Below are 21,181 nucleotides of genomic sequence, written 5' to 3'. Positions count from 1 at the left end.
TGGGTGAGCACCTCCTTCCCTCAGCCAGGGCATTGAAAATGGGTCGAGGATGGGGATTCCAGCATGACAATGACCCAAAACACACGGCCAAGGCAACAAAGGAGTGGCTCAAGAAGAAGCACATTAAGGTCCTGGAGTGTCCTAGCCAGTCTCCAGACCTTAATGCCATCGAAAATCTGTGGAGGGAGCTGAAGGTTCGAGTAGCTACACATCAGCCTCGAAATTTTACTGACTTGGAGAGGATCTGAAAAGAGGAGTGGGACAAAATACCTCCCGAGATGTGTGCAAACCTGGTGGCCACCTACAAGAAACGTCTGACCTCTGTAATTGCCAACAGGGGTTTTGCCCCCAAGTACTAAGTCATCTTTTGCAAAGGGATCAAATACTTATTTCACTCATTATAATGCACATCAATCTGACTTTTGTCTTCTGGGTTTCTGGGGGTTTTCCTGTTGTTATTCTGTCTCTCACAGCTACAATAAACCTACCATTAAAATTATGGACTGGTCATTTCTTCGTCAGAGGGCAAACGGGCAAATTCAGCAGGGGATCAAATACTTTTTTCCCTCACTGTATATATGTTTGACCCAAGTTTTCTGTCTTTCAACAATGGTATTTAGAAGTCAGACCTCAAATAAAAAACTCTACAGGTAGCAATGATTGAACCACATTTCTACTGATAGCAATGAATGAACCACATTTCAAAGCTGGCATTTGTAATATAACATCTGTCAGCTTTCTAGGTACTAACTGGCTGAATTTCACAAAATAAAACAGGCACTGATATGCTTTTTGAATTGATATTTGCATTTAATAACTGCTATTAAAATTACTAAAACAATAATAGCCAGACAACTTAATCTGACTTAGTTCCCCCCTCCCCACTGTGCATTAAAAAACTTCTGTCTCAATATTCCTACCTTGTGTTTGTTTCTTGTTCACTGAATTATCAGCTTTATGCCTTTTCTGGAACAAAATTGTACAAAGTAACAAAATATTGTACATTTCGGAAAAGGAGAAAGACTTGATCTCAGATTTTCCCTGGAGGATTTTCCACACACACTGGACCATACAGCTGTAGTACTAACATTATGAATCATTGCTATGACAGCAGAAACATAAACCTTGTATCTCTCAATCCCACCCTCCCCTCCTGCAAGCTTTTATCAGCAGAGCACTCCATGAAGGAAGTCTACTGTCCTCTCACAGATCTTGGAGAATACGTTCAGGCATAAGCTTTTGGGTAATGAAAATTAAAAAGGTTCAACACAAGATAAACCAAATCAAAGTCAGATTAACTTTAACATTATTACAGTGGAATCCTAAACAAAGTTACGCCCTGGTGCTTAGGACTACCCAATCACTAATCTTTCCTAAAAAGGAAAGTTCATGACAGGTCTATCATTGGCCAAGACCCTGCTATCTAAAGACATCTTCTTGATTAAAGATGTGACAACTGCCTTTTTCAGGGGCTTTGGGAAAACCTTCCATCAGGGAGGCATTTACGATCCTCTGAACTGAAGAACTCAGTGCTCCCCTTGCAGGACTTTAAAAGCCAAGGAGTAGGAGGATCTAGATTAAAAATGGATCTAGATTAAAGTGGATCTAGATTAAAGTGGTGCTTTTCACATTCCCCAGAACCTTGTCAACATAAATCCGGGAAATCAGACTAAACTTTCCAAGCAACGCCAACCAGTCAGTGCTACAGATACCTCTGCCACATATGTGCAGGGGGTTAGACTAGATGACCCTGGTGGTCCCTTCCAACTCTATGATTCTATTCTGTCCCAGTTAACTCAGCATCTAAGTCAGAACAGATCTCAGAAATTTTAATGGCAAATAACTGCGGGGGAAAAAATCACAGCTACCGTAAATGCCAAATCACTAACATTTAGAGACTTTGTCACATATATGGCTTGGAAGATGGGGGGATAGTCACTGGTTTTGACCAAAAAGATCATGGAGGGTGTTTTTGTAGCCTAGAAACAGAGCTCATCTAGTCTCTCAGTTAAACATGCCAAATAGGGATTCCAGAGACCCAGAATAGAACAGCCTTGGAGAGGGGAAAGAAATAAAGGAGTAACACAATAACACGGCCTTTCTTTATTAGAAACACCAGGTGCCAGAAGTGGCCAAGAATATCCAATTTCACATAAATGAAAATATAATTCAAAGATGGAATGTATTTGGGTGAGGGCGAAAAGATAGTCATACATATGAGAAACTTGTAATTACTATTTTGAAATATACTTTGTTATAATCAAAAGTAGCAAGAATAAACTAAGTTTTTACATATTTTAAGAATATATTCAAGTACAGATAATTTTGTATATTGTTTGAAGTTATAAGATAATTAGTTAGCCAAGAATGTGCATCATCAAATGGGATAGCTAGCTCTTGCTGGAGGATGGTTTTAAAAACCTATAAATATGGGAGTCTGAACAGATTAGGAAATTCTTCTTAGAAGAGGCTCCTTGCTTGAGATCTGCTTATCTTTGGGTAAGATATTTTAATGGACTCATGTAATTGCTCTCCTTTAATTATCTGTGTAGAAGTAATGGATGATCTAATTTTCTTTTCAGTTAGTGTTAAAGAGGAAAATAATTATGTTGTAATAAAATCATAAAATGGACGCAAAGATTCTCTAATAGTATTACTTGTGTATTATACCCATAACAAACCAAAACCATTGTTGAGGTTTCCTCTTGCCAGGAACTGAATGATCCGATGTAGGAAAGCTAACTAGATGCCTAGGGCTTAAGTGCACACCTACATCGGAATTAGGCCTGACCACAGTCAGGACAACATGCCTCTTGGAGTTGTCAACTGACTAATTAATCTAAATAATTATACTGGATGTGAGGTACCAGAGAAGTACGATAACTTTGCTGCCATCACCACCACCACATAGGCTTTCCAATGGGCTCTATATCATATTTTGTCAGGCTTGGCCGAAGTTCTCCACTACCATCACCCCAGCCCTTTTTAATTCACCCAACATATCTGTGAAGCAGTGGGCTGAAGTTCTATTTGAAGGTGGTAGAGGACACCTGAGGGCAACCCTATCATTTGTCATTCCAAGATCCACCCAGACTTTCCACAGAGTCACCAACTGGGCTCCCAAGGACATTGCCCCCCACCCCCCCGCATGCCTCTTGGAATTTCATATGATCCATTGATCTCTTGGGGTAGAAGGACCTAAATGGTCCACCACCCTTGCAGCAGTAAGGTGCAATCATCAACCAAGCCTTTAGCAGATAATGATCTGACAATGGCACAAGATGAATTTCCAAACCTCTTAACCAGAGAGCCAGAAACTCAGCACCAGAAAATTAGGTCTCGCATGTGACCTTTTTCATGTGTTGGGTTCATTACAATCTGGAAAAGCCCCATGGGGACCATGAAGTCCTGAGCTGATTCTGACAAAGCAGCTTGTAAATTAATGTTGGAATCCCCTAGAACCAACACCAAGATTCCAACACCAAGCTAGGGACCAACTCCACCAGTTCAGACAGAGTATCCAGTAGCACGTTAAATGGACAGTAAACCAAAAGGACACCCAATCAACCCCTGGTGCCCAGCACAAGCAACACAACTCAATTCCAGCAATACTCTGCACTGAAAATCTGCAGGAGACTCTCAGGGGATAATTGCCACCCCGCTCCCTGATCCACTGCTCAAGGATGATGAAAGTAATATACCTAGCTGAGACCAACTGAGACAGAGTCAGTGTCAAAATAATCCAGCAAAGTCTTGGTCAAACATGCCAAGCTAAATTGCTCGTTCAAAAGAAGGTAATATAAAATAGCAGACTTATTTTGACTAGCTGTGGTTAAACTTTTAACCATGGCTTCAGATCCTGGTTGATTGCCCTTAATTAACCATAGTGCAGTGGCCTGGTTGATGACACTAGCCATAGTTACATAAAACCACGGTTTGCTTGATGATTGAAGTAAGCCTAGGACTAGGGAGACCCTAGTTCAAATCTCTACTCAGTTTGAAGATTATTGGATGACTTTGGGCCAGTCACTGTTTCTCACTTGGTTGTTATCTAGATAAGATAGGTGGGGAGAAGCATGCATGCTACTCGGAGATCTTGGAGGAAGAATGGGACAACAAAGTAATAACAATGTAATAAACTCATAATTAAAATAGATATTACTTGAATATAATTACTGTAAACTGATAGCATTTAGAACACATTTTAAATACTTACAATGTCTTCTATTATTTCCTTAACAGCTGCAACAGCTAAAATAAATAAGAGAGGAACCAAAGTTGTATATCGTCCCGTTGGAGAAACATCTGGAATTTGCTAAGAAAGAAGGGGAAAAATTAGATTTCCCAACATTTTTGGTGCCTTTTTTTAAATGAAAGAAATCGAGTCAGGTCATTAGTTTGATAATGAGAAGTCGCTGGTCCATCTAGCTCAATACTGTGCATGCTGAAGGATCTTTTTTATGACCTGAGGTCCCTTAGCTGGAGATGCCAAGGAGCCATACTCAGCTAAAAAGACATGCTCCCTTCTGAAAAATAAAAATGCTAGTAAAGTATCTTAAAGGGAAGACAGGACAATTCCTGAAATAGATAACTGTAAGTATAAATAGAACAGCAGCCATTTCACTTCTGAATGGTATCCAGATCCCTTGAATATGGTTGCTTCTGCCCCCATTGCTATTCTTCATTGCCTTTATTGCCTCGCTAGGACAGGCTGGTCCAATGTTCTCAAGTCTTGGTATCTATTAAATTCTGTCCCTTTGCTGTTCAGCACTTCTTCTATGACTCTTCAATGTTCTCTCTTCCCTTTCCTTACTTCCTCACAGAGAAGACATACTGAGAAGGTTGACCTAAGCAGGAGCCTGAGACATGGAACCAAAATGATGCAACCGTCAGTCCATTTGCAGTTTTCCACTACCGGAACAATTGCCTCCTGCTGTATTGTTCACAAGTGCTCCTGCCCCATCACCATCATTCTGCCTCTGCCCTCTGAACATCCCACATAAACCTAACTAAAAGTGCCCCTCTTGTTCCCTTCCTGTTGTTGGATGCTTCAACATTTTGCCTACAAATACACATTTCTAACACAATTGCTGACTTCACAAGCAACCATAGTGAGAATTTTTCCTGGAAAAAAATATTAATCCCCCACCGTATCCTAGAGATTATGAAGTCTTCCCTAATCAAGAACACAAGTAGAGCTAGTGAATTGTGGATAAGGCTTTACTGTAACAATGCAAGCATTTGTGAGAACTGTAGTTACAAAAACGTAAAAGTGCTCCTGTATAAAATATGACATTTTAAGACATTCAGAACATCTTGACATGATCTAACACAAGAAAATGTTATTAAATATATATTTACCTCATCTAGCTTACCTGAAGCAATGCAATGAAAAGAAAAAATGCATTAGCAGCTCTTCTGAACTGGGAATAGAGGAATCTTGGCAGGAATGTGATTAAGTTGTATTTTGCAGTGCTAAAAGACAGAAATTAAAACCATATGTAGTTAAAAGGATAAAATTATACACCTTCTTGTTTACAGACTTCACTAACTCGTATATAAATACAGTTATAAAATTCAAGTTTCCTGAAAACTATATGCATAAGATACTTTTAAGAGACATTGTAGCACCCACATGGCTTTGTCTATGGTACATTTTTTTAAATCTCATTACAATTTCTGGTTAACCAATTTTGCACGTTTCTACAGCACTTTAATCAGTACCCTGGAAAACTAGCTCCAGAAGCACAATGATTGCTGCTCCTGGGTGTTTGGTATGAATTTCATGGACACCTATTTAAATATGTGAAAGGATAACCACATCCCCATATATGAATAGGCACAGCTGGGCAAAATACATATTTTTGAGTCATTAACTAAAACACCATTGAAGTATGTTTCATAAATGGAATACAAAATTATTTGCATAATCTAGAAAGTATTTCTAAAGTCAATAACATATTAATAACTAGTATATATATAATTCAAATTGCACTCGGATTCATTTATAGTTTTACAAAGGCTCAAAAGTAATAGCATATTTCTTTGAACAGCCAACCTCATTACCTTTGAGTCCCCTCCGTTTCAAAAACATTTTTTCTATGGAGGGCTACTCACAAGTACAAAAGTTCAAAGCTGAGGTTCTCGACTTGGACTTCCCTCTTATTAATGGCTCTGGTCTGGCCAACTAATAATATCTCACAATTTATGGGCTATGCACATCACTTAGAAAGAAGGCAGAAGAGGCTACAGCCCAAGCAAGGCCAGGAAACCCAAACAAATGCCAAACTGGTAGCCATCAGCAACTGGAAGAAGAGTGGTACTCCCTGAAGGAGCCTAGCTGACTGCGGGTCCTGTAGATGGAGCCCATGCAGATATTAACCAAAAGCTCTGTCACTTCACAGGAGGGCAGAGAGGGCAAGGAGCCACAGGAAGTTGAGTGAACTGCCCAAAGTGCAGGAAGGACTCCCAACAGAGAGGCAGATGACTCATCCAGGAGCGAGTGGAGCACAGTGGTCATCATGGGAGTTGTTTGACTCTGCCAGATTAAATGCAGGAATGCTTGTACAAGGCAGTGTCATGTAGATTCCAAAGAGCCTGCGGTATTCTGTACGAAGGGAGATAGTGGAAATAACCTCCATAGCCACATGCAGGGATTGTGCCCTCCACCCCATTAGTTTGTGGCCAGGCTATCCTGAGATATACTCAACCCAACAGGAGCTGCCATACAGAACTAAAGGGCCAATGCTCCTGACAAAGGGATGTTTGAGTCGCCATGGCACACACACCTTCTAACAGGTTCTTTGGATCCTGAAGTATAATATGGTCTCCTTTCCTTTTCCTTCCTTTTCTCCCTTAGAAGCTCCTTGATCAATTGATCTTGAGCAGCATATATCTAGTGTTGGAGGGATATAAGGACTGAAACAAATCTTGCCACTGACAATGTAGCCTTGGGGTCCCTATCGCTTAGTAAAAAAGGCATTATGTCAGTCATAGAGGCAAATATGGTCTTCTGGAAAGTAGGATTTTAAGACATGGAGAAAGCTACTTTACAATTAAAGCCCTCTCTTAAGTTAGTGCATATGCCTTACAAAGAAAAATTAAAAGAACAAAAATATAACGGTCACAAAAACCTCCAAAATTTCACCAAGGTAATTCTAGTCTTACAATACAATTTTAAATTTAAAGAAAAAGAAGCAGAGATTATTTCAAGAATGTCACCACTCACTATACCCCTTTAAACTCTGGAAACAGTGGTGAGCTTTCAGCACTGCATGCGGTCCTCTTATACAGGTTCCAATGTGCCGTTATTCCAGGTGAACCATCTGCAGAGCTCACTACTGAGGTTACACTCATTTTGAGACATTAGATGCCTACAGAACTTTTACGGACTCTTGGCAAAATTTATCTCAGAATCTTTATACTGCTACTTGTTTTAGTATCCAGTAGATGGTGCTAACATATTGTAGACTCTTCGGTTTTGTTAGAGGAGACAATCTGGGACACTCTCCACTATAAAGTGTTAATACTGCACTGTCAATGTGGAGATTTGAGAGTTTGTTCATAAGATTACTATGGGTGTAACTCCAATTTACTTATTGGTGCTTAGAATTCAGCTGACCTCTGAAATTCAAATAAACCCATAGGGTTTCCTAACCCTCAGTCACAACATGAGCACTGGGGGGAAAAAACTATTTACTCATTAGCATTCAACTGACCCCTGAAATTTTGGTATTCAAGACAGAGGTTGTTCACTTTACAAACTTTGCTAAGTTTTGTAAGAATGAATGGGGGGGAAAACACACACGCTCTATATTATTGTGATTGGTTTTTTTAAGAACATAAGAACAGCCATGCTTTACCAAACCAAAGACCCATCCAGTCCAGCGTTCTGTTCATATAATGGGAACCAGCTACCTCTCGGGACCCCACAAACAGGAAGACTGGGACAGCATCATCCTGCCTGTGCTCCCCTAGCAACTGATTTAAAGAGGCATACTACCTCTGGTACTGGAGGGAGTAGATATCCATCATGATTAGTAGCCATTGTACAAAAGATTAATACATTTTCTGTGAGTATTTCAGATAAAACAATCAACTGAAATTGTATTTCAAATATGAATTTCAAATACATGGTTATCAACATTGCTCAGCTCTGCTTGTAGCCTTTTTAAAGGGGAAAAAAGGGTTAAATTTCCTTTGGAAGTGAAATTGAGTAGAACAGAAATGTTCAAAGAATGGCTTTGGTAATGTGTGGTTTTGGAAACCAGGTAGATAAAGGCCTTAACTTTGAAAAAATGTTCTATAATAGATAACGTTGAAGCATACTATTATAAAAAGTTTTGCAAAACTGATTTCTAACCCTCCACAGTCTCTTATAGCTTTGCTTGAAAAACATTAGGAAAACAGAGATTTCAAAATTCAGCACAAATGCTCTTTCAAGCTTTTATGATTCTTAACTGCTGCTGCTCAAAACTATGATACTCTTTTTATGTATCTATTTCCAAAGCAAGCTGAGTGTTACATAATACAAGAAACAATTTGTCACATTAACTATATTATTTTCCTGAAATTGTACATTATATTAAGAATCTTAACAATTTAATGCTAAATTATAAATCAGTAAATACCTGACATGGTTGTTACAAAATTTAGAGAATTGTGGTTGGTTGATAAATATAGCTCTCACTTCCTCATGATCAGCTAGTGAGGTCTTCTCTGAAACATCATCTGTCTTCTCATAGCCTGTAAAATAAGAGTTACTTAAAACCCAGCAATCTTTTCTTTTAAACATATAATGATCACTTTTAAAAAATTCCTGACAGTCAATCCTCTAGTAATCTTCAGTATAACTATGCAAGAAGAATATACTGCAGCCTCAGTGAAAATAAATTATATTTTCGGGAGGGAAAATGAATCCCCCTTTTTTTGTGAGGGGGGCATTTTTAACATGCATATGTACACACAAGGAGCCCCATGGCGCAGAGTGTTAAGCTGCAGTACTGCAGTCAAAAGCTCTGCTCTCATGACCTGAGTTTGATCCCAACGGAAGTTGGTTTCAGGTAGCCAGCTCAAGGTTGACACAGCCTTCCATCCTTCCGAAATCGGTGAAATGAGTACCCAGCTTGCTGAGGGTAAAGGGAAGGTGACTGGGGAAGGCACTGGCAAACCACCCCGCAAATAAAGTCTGCCTTGGAAATGTTGGGATGTGACGTCACCCCATGGGTCAGGAATGACCCAGTGCTTGCACAGGGGACCTTTACCTTTATGTACACACACTCTCAAGTTTGTAACGTTCTTTGAGCTTAATGCATGGGCACACTTATATTTAAAAACAAAAATTAGGTGGTATATAACTGCACCATTTGGAAACAACAGTATCTGCAGGATTTACATTAGAGTCAATTTCCACTACAGTTTAGCCCAATCTGTTTTCAGTAACAATGCCCAGCTCTAGAAAATGTAAATTAATCACAAAAGCAGTCCCTTGGAATTTGTAGCAACAGCTTCCCTCACCAGCATTAGAGGAAACAATAGCGTCAGAAGACTAGATTTCCAAAAAGAGTATCAAGAACCTTCATTATAGATATTCCACACTAGTTTAGTTAATAGGAATTCTTAATCAGCAAAGCAACTACGCTGAAAGTTAAGAGAACTAATTCCTATGACATATTTTTGAAGAGCTCTACCTTCAGAGGATGTCCCATCAGTTTTACAGATAAAACAAAGTACAAAAGTATTGGAGGTTGTAACAAAAAAATACGTTTACTGTGAAATATCCACAGATACAGTACACCTTAAACCATACAAAAGTGACTGTAGAGCACATTATACATGACAAGTGAGAGCCAGCAAAAACTTGTGGGAGGCATCACATTTCCCTCTCCCCTTTTCCTGCTTCCTACTACTCTTCCCACTGTACAACCAACCTACATTTATATACCCCTTCGTCTTCAGGTTTCCCTCTCCCCACCCAATACATCTACCTACAGCTCCAATCACCAGATTTAAGTATCCTCAGATTTGGTTGACTTCACTATTAGAATATAAGATATGACAATACAATTACAACCCCCCCGATGTGAATACAATGTAAGATTCCATATTCATAAATAGCATTGGGAACAATTACACTGGCCCTAGTCATATATTGAATCATTTACTCATAAGAAATGCTTGTAATAGATAGTTTTCTGTTTCAAATTAAGACTACATCACTGTAAATTGTAGTGCATTCAAATCCAACCTGAAAGTGATGTGAAAATCCATATCCTGATTCTATGCATGAGTTAAATGGAAGTGGGCCTAACTCTTAACTAAAAATATGTATAGAACTTCAGTCTTACAGAGCAATCCTATGGTATCCTACTGAGCCACCTCTCAGCACTGGGACTAAGACACACTGTATTACAGTGGTTTGAGTCATATCTTTGGGTTCAGTCTCAGAAGGTGGTTTTGGGGGATTCCTGATCTGCCTCATGGCCGTTGACATGTGGGGTGCCACAGGGCTCTATCTTATTCCCTGTACTATTTAATATCGATATGAAGTCACTGGGAGAGGTCATCAGGAGGTATAGGCTGCAATATCACCAATATGTGGATTACACCTTTCTTTTCCACCTAATTCCAAAGAAGCTGCTGATGTTCTGAACCAGTGCTAGGAGTCAGTAATGGGCTGGATGAGGGTGAACAAGCTCGAGCTTAATCCTGACAAGACAGAGGTGTCAATCAGATCTAGCCACCCTGATACATGACCCAGTTACATCTAGATTGTACTATTGCAATGCACTCTACTTGAAGCTTCCCTTGAAGAGTGTTCGGAAGCTGCAGCTAGTGCAGAATGCTACGGCTAGATTGTTGGTTGAGGCCAGCTGTCGGGAGCATATGTCCCCAACACTCCAGCAATTACACTGGCTACTGATCCACTTCTGAGCCTGTTTTAATGTGTTGGTTTCAACCTTTAAAGCTCTACAGGGCTTGGGCCGGGGTATCTGAAGGACCTTCTTCTCCTATATGTTCCTGCCTAGGAATTAAGATTGCAAGGAGACGCTCTCCTAACTGTCCCACCAATTAAAGACCCTCATTTGGTAGGTACATGAGAGGGCCTTTTCTGTAGCAGCCCCACAATGATGGAACAACATCCCCAGGGTGGTGCATCTGCCCCCCTCATTTTTGATCTTCAAGAGGCAGTTGAAGACGGTTTTATTTAGGACTGTATTTTGATTTATTTTATTCTTAATCTGTGACTTTTATAGGTTTTAGAATTGTTAATTGTGTTTTTATAATATTTTATTTATATTGTAAACTGCTTTGAGTTCCACAAGGGAGAAAGGCAACTAACAAATGTTTTAAATAAATAAATAAATAAACCTGCCCATTTGTTTCAGTGGGATTAGGTCAGACTAACCTTTAACAAGATTGCCCAATTAGTCATGCAACGATTTAAGTACACACAGAAATAAGTACACATTAAAATATGCTAGTAAATAACTGCTAGGAAAATCTCGTTCCCTTCCTCTCCCCACAACAGACACCTTGTGAGGCAGGTGGGGCTGAGAGAGTTCTGAGAGAACTATGACTAGCCCAAGGTCACCAACCTGACTTCATGTGTAAGAGTGGGGAAACCAACCTGGTTCTCCAGATTAGAGTCCATCGCTCTTAACCGCTACACACACCACTCTGGCTCTCTGAATGCTGAGAAGTGCTAATCAATTTTATGAATGTTTCAAAACTCAGAATCATACCAGTAAATATTTAGCGGTTTCAGGCAACCATGGTGGTCCAGAATAAAATCCAAAAACAAAAGCCATGTCACACTTTTCATTAGAACTAAGCAAAATAATATAAAACACTGTACAAGTTTTTAAGTTCTTCAGAATTCTTTATCAGGTTGGTACTTAAAAAAATGTTTCCAACCCTGATTTTTAGGCCTCTTATCTGCATATTGAGTAGAATGTCAGGCAACCTTTAACAGATTAGGTGCTGCTGGGTTTAGGTTGAACCCTCACAGTACCATCCTAAACAGAGTTACTTCCTTCTAAATCCACGGAAGTCAATGAGCTTAGCAAGGTACAGCTCCGCTGCGTATGGTGCTCATAGCATTACTGGAAGAAGGAAAACTGAAAACTTAGCTATCAAATGTCTTCTAACACCAAATGGAAGAAACAGTAAACAACTATAGTCATCTGAATGTGACAGTCAACGTGTATCCAAGGAATAGGAATTATACATATATTTCAGGCATTCAAAGTGTATTAGGAATTGTCAATGTTTACCCAGTTCTGCAAATTCATGGGAAAACATAGATTGCTTTGGGAGGTAGAATATTTTAATGAGTTATCATTTTCCTGGCATTAATTCTAAGACAAGCAATTAAAAGGTTCTACTTTTTGTATTTCAAATGTTCACTTCTAATAGGGGATATTTACTTAAGCATCTGTGGCCAGAAATCACTGTACAGAATTAAGAACGGACAATAGTTGTTACCTGGATACAGTTTTGTGCACAATGTTATCTATTAAGCAGGCAACCTTTCAGTCAGTATCTCCATCAGTTCTCTTTCCTGTTTTCATTACAGATCTGCAGGATTCCCCCCCCTCCTTATGTTCAGGTATATTTTAGGAACTTCGTATAATAGATTTGAGATGATTAAACATGCATGCCTCATAATTAACTGGAATTAGTGATAATTTATTTATGACTACAGTGGGATCAAAGCATTACATGCAAATAAGCAAGATAAAACTTATGTCATGCTATAGAAACACACTATAATGAAACAATTAGCACAATCTCAAAGGCAAAATACACATGTATTGACCCATCTAGAGGGCAATCACACAGGGAAGCAAGGTTCTGTTCATGTACATCTAACTGAATAAGTAACAGTAAGCACAAATGGATGTAGTGCATTTCCTTTTCCACATTCAGCATATATACACAGCCATTTAAAATAACAACACAATGAATTGTGCCTATCAGCTGTTTGGGATAAGTGTATTTAACTCATCTCCTGCTTTGCTCCATAGTCCCAGCCTGCATGCACAGTTGGGATAGGGCAATGATGAACCACTTCATGTGATATATCTGTTGCACAGTTGCACCATTACAGACAGCAAGTTTGAATGTCCCCCTATATATTTTAAAATGAAAACCTAGCATGTCCAAGAGAAATACAGGTAGGATTTCTTCCATGATGTATTAGTTTTGTACATACAGATTTATTTTTATACGGTGTTTTGTATGTACAGATTCATTTTTATACAGTGTAACATCCAAGCAAAATGTACCATCACAAATGAGCACCAGGTTTTTTAAATATAAACCTTAGATAACCTGGCATATGCTGCTTCAAATATTAAAGAGGGTGTCACTTTCACAGTTCAGTGTGCAGCTGTACTGATTTAGAAAACTCAGCAACAACAGAAAAAGAAGCAATGGTATCTAGAACTTCATATTTACAGCTTGAAGAGAAGAAAATGCAAAGACAAATACAGATTATATTGCAGCTATGTTTTTAGTTTCCTTCTTCAAGCTATACATGCAGAATACCAAATACCCTGGCTCTCATTTTCATGAAAACACCAAGTAGCTTAGGTCAATTTCTCTCCACGAACTCATGTAGTAATATTAAAAAAGCAACACATGTACGGGCACATGTAGATGTAAGCATGTACTTACAAAAGCATTAATGCCAAACTAGAGAAATGATAAAATAATGCCACAATATTCAAAGAACTGCAATTATAGAAAGAATAAAATACAATCTTCAGGTTGCCACCTACTGGCTGCTCTCCAGATTAACATATTGACTATAGCCCATGTTTTTCTATAGTATCTCCCTATGGAAGGGGCTCCCTGAGGGGTTGAGGGGGGCACTGTTTCTAGAAGTATAGAGTTGATGTAAGGCTATTTTATTTGCTAGGATTTTTAGTGGGGTGCAGGCATTTTTAGGGGGTTATTTGGGGTTATACTGTATTTTCTGTTTTAAATTGGGATTTGTAAACTACCCTGTGCCACAGGGAAAGACAGGATAAAAATATTTTAATAAATCATAAGTATTATCCAGCTCTGATGACTTTTTAGTGCTCATATTTGCTAATAATCTGTTAAGCCCTGCAGGTGCATTTCTGACAATGGTTCAGCTATACTATGCATATTTATTCTGTATCTTCTGCATTGAATTTAGCTTCTCTTCCATCTTTGTTTTTCAATGATCTTCCTGCCTCTTCCTGCCTCCTGGACTTGATTATCTTAATATTTTTTTTAGTAATTGCCTCCTCCAATTCCTATTTTATTTAATTCTTTGTCAATTTTCAATAGTCTTTCCAGAGTCTGTACTCTCAAAAAAACATTCTCTAAATGAGGAAAATAAAAAAGGAAGCTTGCTTGATATATAAGACTCCTCGACTCTGCTACTAAACCATACTGGCATATTTATGCCCTTTTAAATCTGTGGTATATATTTACCTGCACCTTGGAAATATACTATCCTTTAATTCTTAAATGTTATTCTGTTAGTTATACAAGTAACAAGTCACTTAGTTCATTAGGTTTTTTAGTCTTCAAGGTGCCACAAGATCTTTTGCCGTAACAGACAAACAACTATTAATTTATTTAGAAATCTTCTATGCTGCCTCTCCAGGTAACCTACCCAAGATGGGTACTCTTCTAGAAGTAACAAGTGAAGTTTTCCCACCCCTACCTTTCCTCAAAATCCTTTCTATCATAAGGGAAAACACCTTTTTAAAATAGTTATTGTAAAGAATGCTGTCACCATGTGGGGAAGACCAGCCACTGTCTTACCTGTCCCCCCCTTTTCCTTCTCAATGCCACCACCCTTGATAAAATTAGAGCTCCTCTCTCTTGTGGGATCACCCAAGGTTAATGTCACAGGGGGATATTACTTTAGCTTGCTGAGTAACCAAGGGTAAGGACATGTGCACTCTCTCTAATTAAACAACTTTATTTCTACAAGGCACAAACTCAGGATAGCTGAACAGCTGTAAGTGAACTAAGCAAAATAAACAAAAGGAAAGTTACCAACTAGGTACTTACAATCCATGGTACATCTGGTCTTTGTTGTTTGCATGATGCTTCCCCTCCTGCGCACCTGCAAGTATCTTTAGTATCATTTCCCTCTGCAGTCCTTCATGGCCAACACACACAGGCAAGTCAGCCTCTAAAGGACTTATCAACAGCTTCACCAATGAACCCCCCCAAAGGAACAGATCTCCATTTCAGACCCCTCCCCACATGGACTCTCAGGGCTTCAGCCAATCTGGGTCCAGGCCCTTGGGTTCAAGCCTGCAAGGACATGGGCCTGCCAATCAAGAGGTGTTAACGTATCAAAGAGCTAGTGTGTTTCTCCCTGTTGGTTGTAAAGGATGTGCTCTATCTGGAGAAAAGTTTCTCACTGCTGATATGCAATTAATCAGAATAAAGGACTGGACATATTCTTCCTAGCCTGTTACCATACACATAGCAGTCACTATCATTAAAATAAAGCATGTTATGTACCCACTCACCATGCCAATAGGTATTTATAGTACAAGCCCAAACAGAGTTACACCCTTTTATGAGATTAGAAGCGTGTAACTACTTAGAATGACACTGTTAGTCATCCATACATTCAGGGGTGGATTGGCCATTAAGCTCACTAGGGAAAGTACTGGTGGGGCTGATGGTGGGGGGGGGGCTGCCTTCCCTTTGGTGCTGCCCTTACTCGTGGGTGGCCCTGCACAAAATGGGTGGGAGCCAGTGCTGCTGTGAGCTGCAGCCTAAGGAAGCAGAAGCTGACACTACTGCAAATCAGTTGCCCTTGCACCGCACAATGTAGGTGGGTACAGGCAGAACTCAGGGCAAGCCTGCTCCCTCCACCCCCCAATCACAGAGCACAGATGGGGGTGGGGCCTCTTCCTTCTGTCAGGTTCCAACATCTGTAGGCCAGAGTCTATGGCAGGCATGCCCCCCAGCATCTTCATTTCTTCAGCAGGCCCAAGGGCGGGGCCTCATTTTAGAGAGAGGGAGGTTCAGCTGCACTCTCAACCTCCCTCTCTAGCCTTGTGCCAGTCCTTTGGGCACAAAGACATGGCCTGGCCCTTCCTCCCTGGCTCTCCCTGAGCTGGCCTAATAAAGGATTATCTGGGAGTGGGGTGACCCTGGACTCCTCCAATGCCCTCTTCTCAGGGAAGGGCCCACAGTCATTAAAGGGGATCTGGGTCAATGGCCTCCCTGGCTGGGCCCTCCCTCTCCTGCTCTTCCCTCCCTTAAGGTTTTACGAGGCTGCTCTGCCAGCCTGGCTTCACCCTTGCTACTTTCTCCACAGCCCCTGGTTGGGCTTCCTGATTCAGTGGTGCCTGGGTTAGGCAATCTGCTGCCAGAGTCCCCTCTGAAGCAGGTGAGTGTGGTGGCAAAACCACTGCCCTCCCCCACGTTGTTGGGGAGCAGGCTCGTGTGCAGGCAAGGAGGTGGGGCCCTTTCCAAGGCTGATTTTGCCTCCCAGTTAGCCCCTGCATACATTTCACTAAACAAAACTTAGGACCGGGAACCTAAGCATACTTATCTATAGCAAGTTGGACTTACTATCATATTATGTGTGCAGTTGAGGTGTTACATTACACCATCCTCTTAGTCATTTATTATGTTCAGCAAAAATACATGAACAAGGTCTGTTTCAGTCCATAAATGGACCAAAAAACTAAAACTGGCCAAACTCTTTACAGTCAGTAGCAACATTTAGAGCTTAACAATTCTGGTACGGCTGGCAAATATGGAGAACTTTTCCACATTATTTTGTGTCCCACAGCATGCTTTCAAGGGGGATTCACAAGACCACAACAAAATAATAAAAGGCCTTTCCTACAGCAAATATTAACAAATATCAAACCAAAATCCAACTTTTTCTGCACTCCAATGCAACTGCACTGAAAGAATTGGTTGAAAGGAAAGGGAACGTATTGATGGGTAGTTTGTAGGAAGTGGTTTGGATCCCATCAACTTTTCCACTAGCACAAGAAGAAAGAGGGGTGATCTTGCCCAATTCTTCTTCTCACTGCTTCCCCTGCCCATGTGACTTTTTATCTATGTGAGTTCCATGATCCCCAGCACAGCTTTTTTGGGACCCAAAGAGGCCTCTCCTTCCTCTTGCACTAGTGCAGGGGAGGGGGAACATCAGGCCCGGGGGCCATATAAGGCCTGCAAAATCATTTGGTCTGGCCCTTCGTGGGTCCTGGCAGATCTCTAGCTCAGAAGGATCTAAGACCGGTGATCTACCCTTTCCCGCAGACAGGAATAGCATCTATTCAAGGCAGATGTGAGTTTGTTTTGCCGAGAAAAGGAACCTTTTTTCCCCTTGCAGAAGAGTCGTTAGCTATGGAGCTGCTAGGACTGCCCAAGAAACTGCATTAACCCTTTCCCACCTGGGCCATGGAGAAACGTATTCCCTCTGTACTACAAGAGGGCTGGGGGCAGAAGTAGCAACAATGGAGGGGTTAAAGGAGGCAGGGCCAGAATGCGCACACAGAATTGGGGGGAGTTCTTAGCTAGTGTGTCCTCATTTCATCCCTGCAGGCGGAGGTAGCAGGAGCCGGCTGTAGAATCCGGCCCCAACCATGCGGAGCAGGAGCAACTCTGGTGTGCGGCTGGAAGGCTACGCCCGGCTGGTGCAACAGACTATCCTGTGCCACCAGGTGGGTGAGTACGCCACTGGTTAGATGCCTGCTTGCTTGCCCACACACACGGGGGGGGGGTCATCTGGGGCAGCTGCCTGCTTGGGGCTTGGTCAGCTAATTTTTAAGTTGATAATTTTGTATGGCCCGCGAATGATGTTATAACTATCCAAATGGCCCTTGGTGGAAAAAAGGTTCCCATTGCTGCATATTGCTGATGATTCTGAATAGCCACTGTCTCCGTGATGCAAACCTAGCATCACTGTTACCCTTCATCCCAAAAATTCAGTATACACTGTAGTGCAAAATAAGGTAAAGTTTAACTCAGAATGCTATCAAACAGCCTTCCATGTGATGGCTATAATGTGAAAAATGCAGTAATTTATTTTGAGAACCCTACAGATGAAAAGCAATGCAACTTTTCAGCGACAATGAAGATATAGGACAGAATTTCCAATATATACGAGTTATATGATTGGGAAAGATGCTGACAATGTATATGATTCCTCTACAATTCAAAAGCATTTCCCAAAAATACTAAGGAACTTTCTTACAGATCTCTGATAGCCACTTATTGCATTTCAGTAACCTCCATGGCAGACAGCTTAGACAAGTCTTCATCTTAAATTTCTGATTTCTCTAGAACACAGTGAAAATATGCAGTAACTGCTTATTAAGACAGGAAAAAGTGTCAAAAATTCCACACTAAGAATTTCCTGGACAGAAATGTTTATACAAAGAATCTTATTGGTTGGAACACTCTACTTCAAAAACAAATTTTAATACTACATGTGGAGACATTCAACTTTCTGAGCCCCTCAGAAAATTTTAATATATCTGGCCCATTCATAAAGCTTTTTATCAGGGGATTAGTCCTCCATGAGAGGACACCATGTAAAAATTAAACAAGATATGCTATTTGTGGGAAAGAAACTTTTCGGAAATTTCTGTTCTTGAGAGTGTTGGCTTGCTGTTCCCATTGGCTACATTACTCCAACAGCATGTCTTTACCACATGACTAATTTCAGGATTGATCCCATGACAGAAAAAAAAATCTACTCAAGCTATGACTACTTCCATTATCTGGATGAGAGAAAATTTCACCAAATGAACCTGAGCACTCATAAGATTGATATGTACATGTGAAAACAAATGCCACCAGTTTTATCACCCAAGAAGAGAGACAAATCACTGTTGGAAGAGGAGTTTTCTTTTTATCTTTAAAAACAGCATTCTGAAAATGTTTAAGTGAGTTAAAATGTTTATGTTGTGTGTTTAATAGAAAATTTTGCTTTCTTTCATACTGAATGGCTAAGCAAGGATGACTATACTAGTATTAATATAAAATATCCCAATCATGCTCACAAAAGTAAAATGGAAACCTAGCATAATCATTCACTCAAGTTGTACTATATACAATCACCTCATATATACTACATATGGAAATGAGAACACTTATTTATTAATATTATTACAGCTGAAGTAGTAGCTCAATATTTACATAAACTTTGAAACAATGTTAGCTTTTACAGAAAATCCAGTAAACCTTTATTTCTCTGGTGTACTATTACTCCCATAAACTGATTCCCTAGATATTTATTATATCAAGTGGCTTGTGAATGCCACTTCCAACAGATCTTAAAATTCAATATTTACAGCAAAGTTTCTTGCTTTATACATTCCCATCAAAAATACTGTAATAAAAATATTTCTTCTATAACACAATTTCCAAGATGGCAAAATTAAAAATGATACTCTATATGGAAAGCATCCAGTTCTCTGTACAAGAAAAGTAACACAATAGAAACATATGCTTACTGTAAAAAGCATAAGTCTTTATCCCAAGATTTTTGTTAGCTTTCATAGATAGAAACATTATACTGAAGTTGTAAAGCTTGTATGGGGATACTAATATGGATGAAGATAACGGTGCCAATAGAGATATACTTTTAAAAATCCTTCATAATAAGAGCAGCCTGCTCTAGATTGTATATCCAACTTTTTTTCTTGTATGATCTGATGTGCTTGATAACTCACTATGGGTTTGTAACAGCAGCTATTTGAGAAATGGCTATGATTAAAAGAAAGATGTATAGGATTAAGATTTATTATTTATATACAGGCAGACTATAAATGATGCTAATAATAATATCTACCACACTGACAGTGCAATCCTGTGCAGAATTACTGTGCAGGACTGCACTGTGAGAACATTTAAAAAAACTTGATAAAAAAAGTTTATTAGCAAACGCATACCACAAGGTACGTTTGGATTCTGAAGGCTGCCTTGGAGAAGTGGCTTACCCACTACCCTCTTTTATTCTGGCAGGTGTACAGGGCGGCTAGCCTGATAAAAAAGGAAGAAACCAGAAGCAAGAATGGAAAGCAAGAGAACTGAAAGGCAGAGGAGATAGGAGAGTGGAAATGGGCGGTGTGTGTGCTGCTGCTGCCTTGAATCTTTTGTTGTTGAGAAAGGCAGGTTTACAAAAGCCACGAAACAGGTGCAAATTAAGATGGACTTTGGAGGGCGGAGACAGGAGGAGATAGCTGAGAAATGGGCGGGGTGGTGGTGCTGCTTGCTGCAAGGAACAGTGGAAGTAAAAGCGCTGGAACTTAAATGCCTTGATTTTTTTTTTTTTTTTTGAGAAAGGCAGGTTTACAAACGCCGTGAAAGAGGTGCAAATTAAGACGGGCTTTGGAGGGCGGAGACGGGAGGCAGCCCTCTCGCTTTCGATGTGCCGCAGCTCAAAGAGCGCCTGTCCCAAGCAAAAAGGGCCATTTACGCACGGGAGGGTTTCGCCTTGGATTTGCCGCTCTCTAGATGCACATTTCCCCCATGCGGATGCTCTAAACCTCCCATGCATCGACGACCAAGGAGCCCTGCTTTCCACCTGAAAGCGCAGGTCTCTTGATGACCAATCAGCGCCGCCGCCATCCACCTGCCGGCAGCTTCCTCTTCCCACGCCCCCGCGTCCCCCAAGGCAGCGGCGGCGGCGGTCCCGGCCCTGCGCGGCCTAGGGAGACAAAACACCGGCGCGGCGGCGGAGGTCGCTTGTTCGACCGAGCTCTTTGCAAGACGACGGCGAAGGGGACCCCGGGAGAGAAGGGGCGGGGGGAGAAAACCCCCAGCCCTCAGGGAGGAAGAGGGGTGTGTGGGGACCGGCCGCTCCGCCTTTTCCCTCCCGCCTCTCGCGACAGACCACCCAACAAACCCGCCGCCCTCGAACCGCCGCCCTCCCTCTCCTTCGCCGCCGCTCACCCTCGGCCCGGGAGCGCAGCTCCGCCACCGTCTTCTGCACCGGCGGCATGTCGTTCCGAACGGGGCGGCTTCCTCACTCCCCCCGCAGGCGACTCGCGACGCTCCCTGCCGCCCCCGCCCCTCCCGTCACAGAGCGGGAGGGCGGCGAGAAAAACCGTTGGTGGAGGGAAAAACCGTTGGTCCCTGTCACGACGCGGCGGCGGTCGCGAGACCTCCCTGAACATTCCCCCCCCTCCCCTTGCGCGCCGCACGC

General features: G+C 41.1%; 1 protein-coding gene across 1 annotated transcript in view; it reads right to left on the bottom strand.

Annotated features, from left to right (window-relative positions):
- Nucleotides 1-20,977, bottom strand: part of ATP8A1 (ATPase phospholipid transporting 8A1) — a 98,740-nt gene extending 77,763 nt beyond the window's left edge. Inside the window, exons 1-5 of the mRNA XM_056855621.1 lie at nucleotides 20,929-20,977; nucleotides 8,631-8,745; nucleotides 5,376-5,475; nucleotides 4,217-4,315; nucleotides 921-966 (exon numbers count right to left, since the gene is read on the bottom strand). Coding sequence (XP_056711599.1) covers nucleotides 921-966; nucleotides 4,217-4,315; nucleotides 5,376-5,475; nucleotides 8,631-8,745; nucleotides 20,929-20,977 — 409 coding nt within the window. The remainder of the gene's footprint in view (nucleotides 1-920; nucleotides 967-4,216; nucleotides 4,316-5,375; nucleotides 5,476-8,630; nucleotides 8,746-20,928) is intronic.
- Between the last annotated feature and the right edge of the window lie 204 nt (nucleotides 20,978-21,181).

The sequence above is a fragment of the Euleptes europaea genome, chromosome 9, assembly GCF_029931775.1.
Source record: "Euleptes europaea isolate rEulEur1 chromosome 9, rEulEur1.hap1, whole genome shotgun sequence".
NCBI lineage: Eukaryota > Metazoa > Chordata > Lepidosauria > Squamata > Sphaerodactylidae > Euleptes > Euleptes europaea.
The sequence above is the reverse complement of the archived record's forward strand: the minus strand, read 5'-3'. Positions and strand labels throughout refer to the sequence as shown.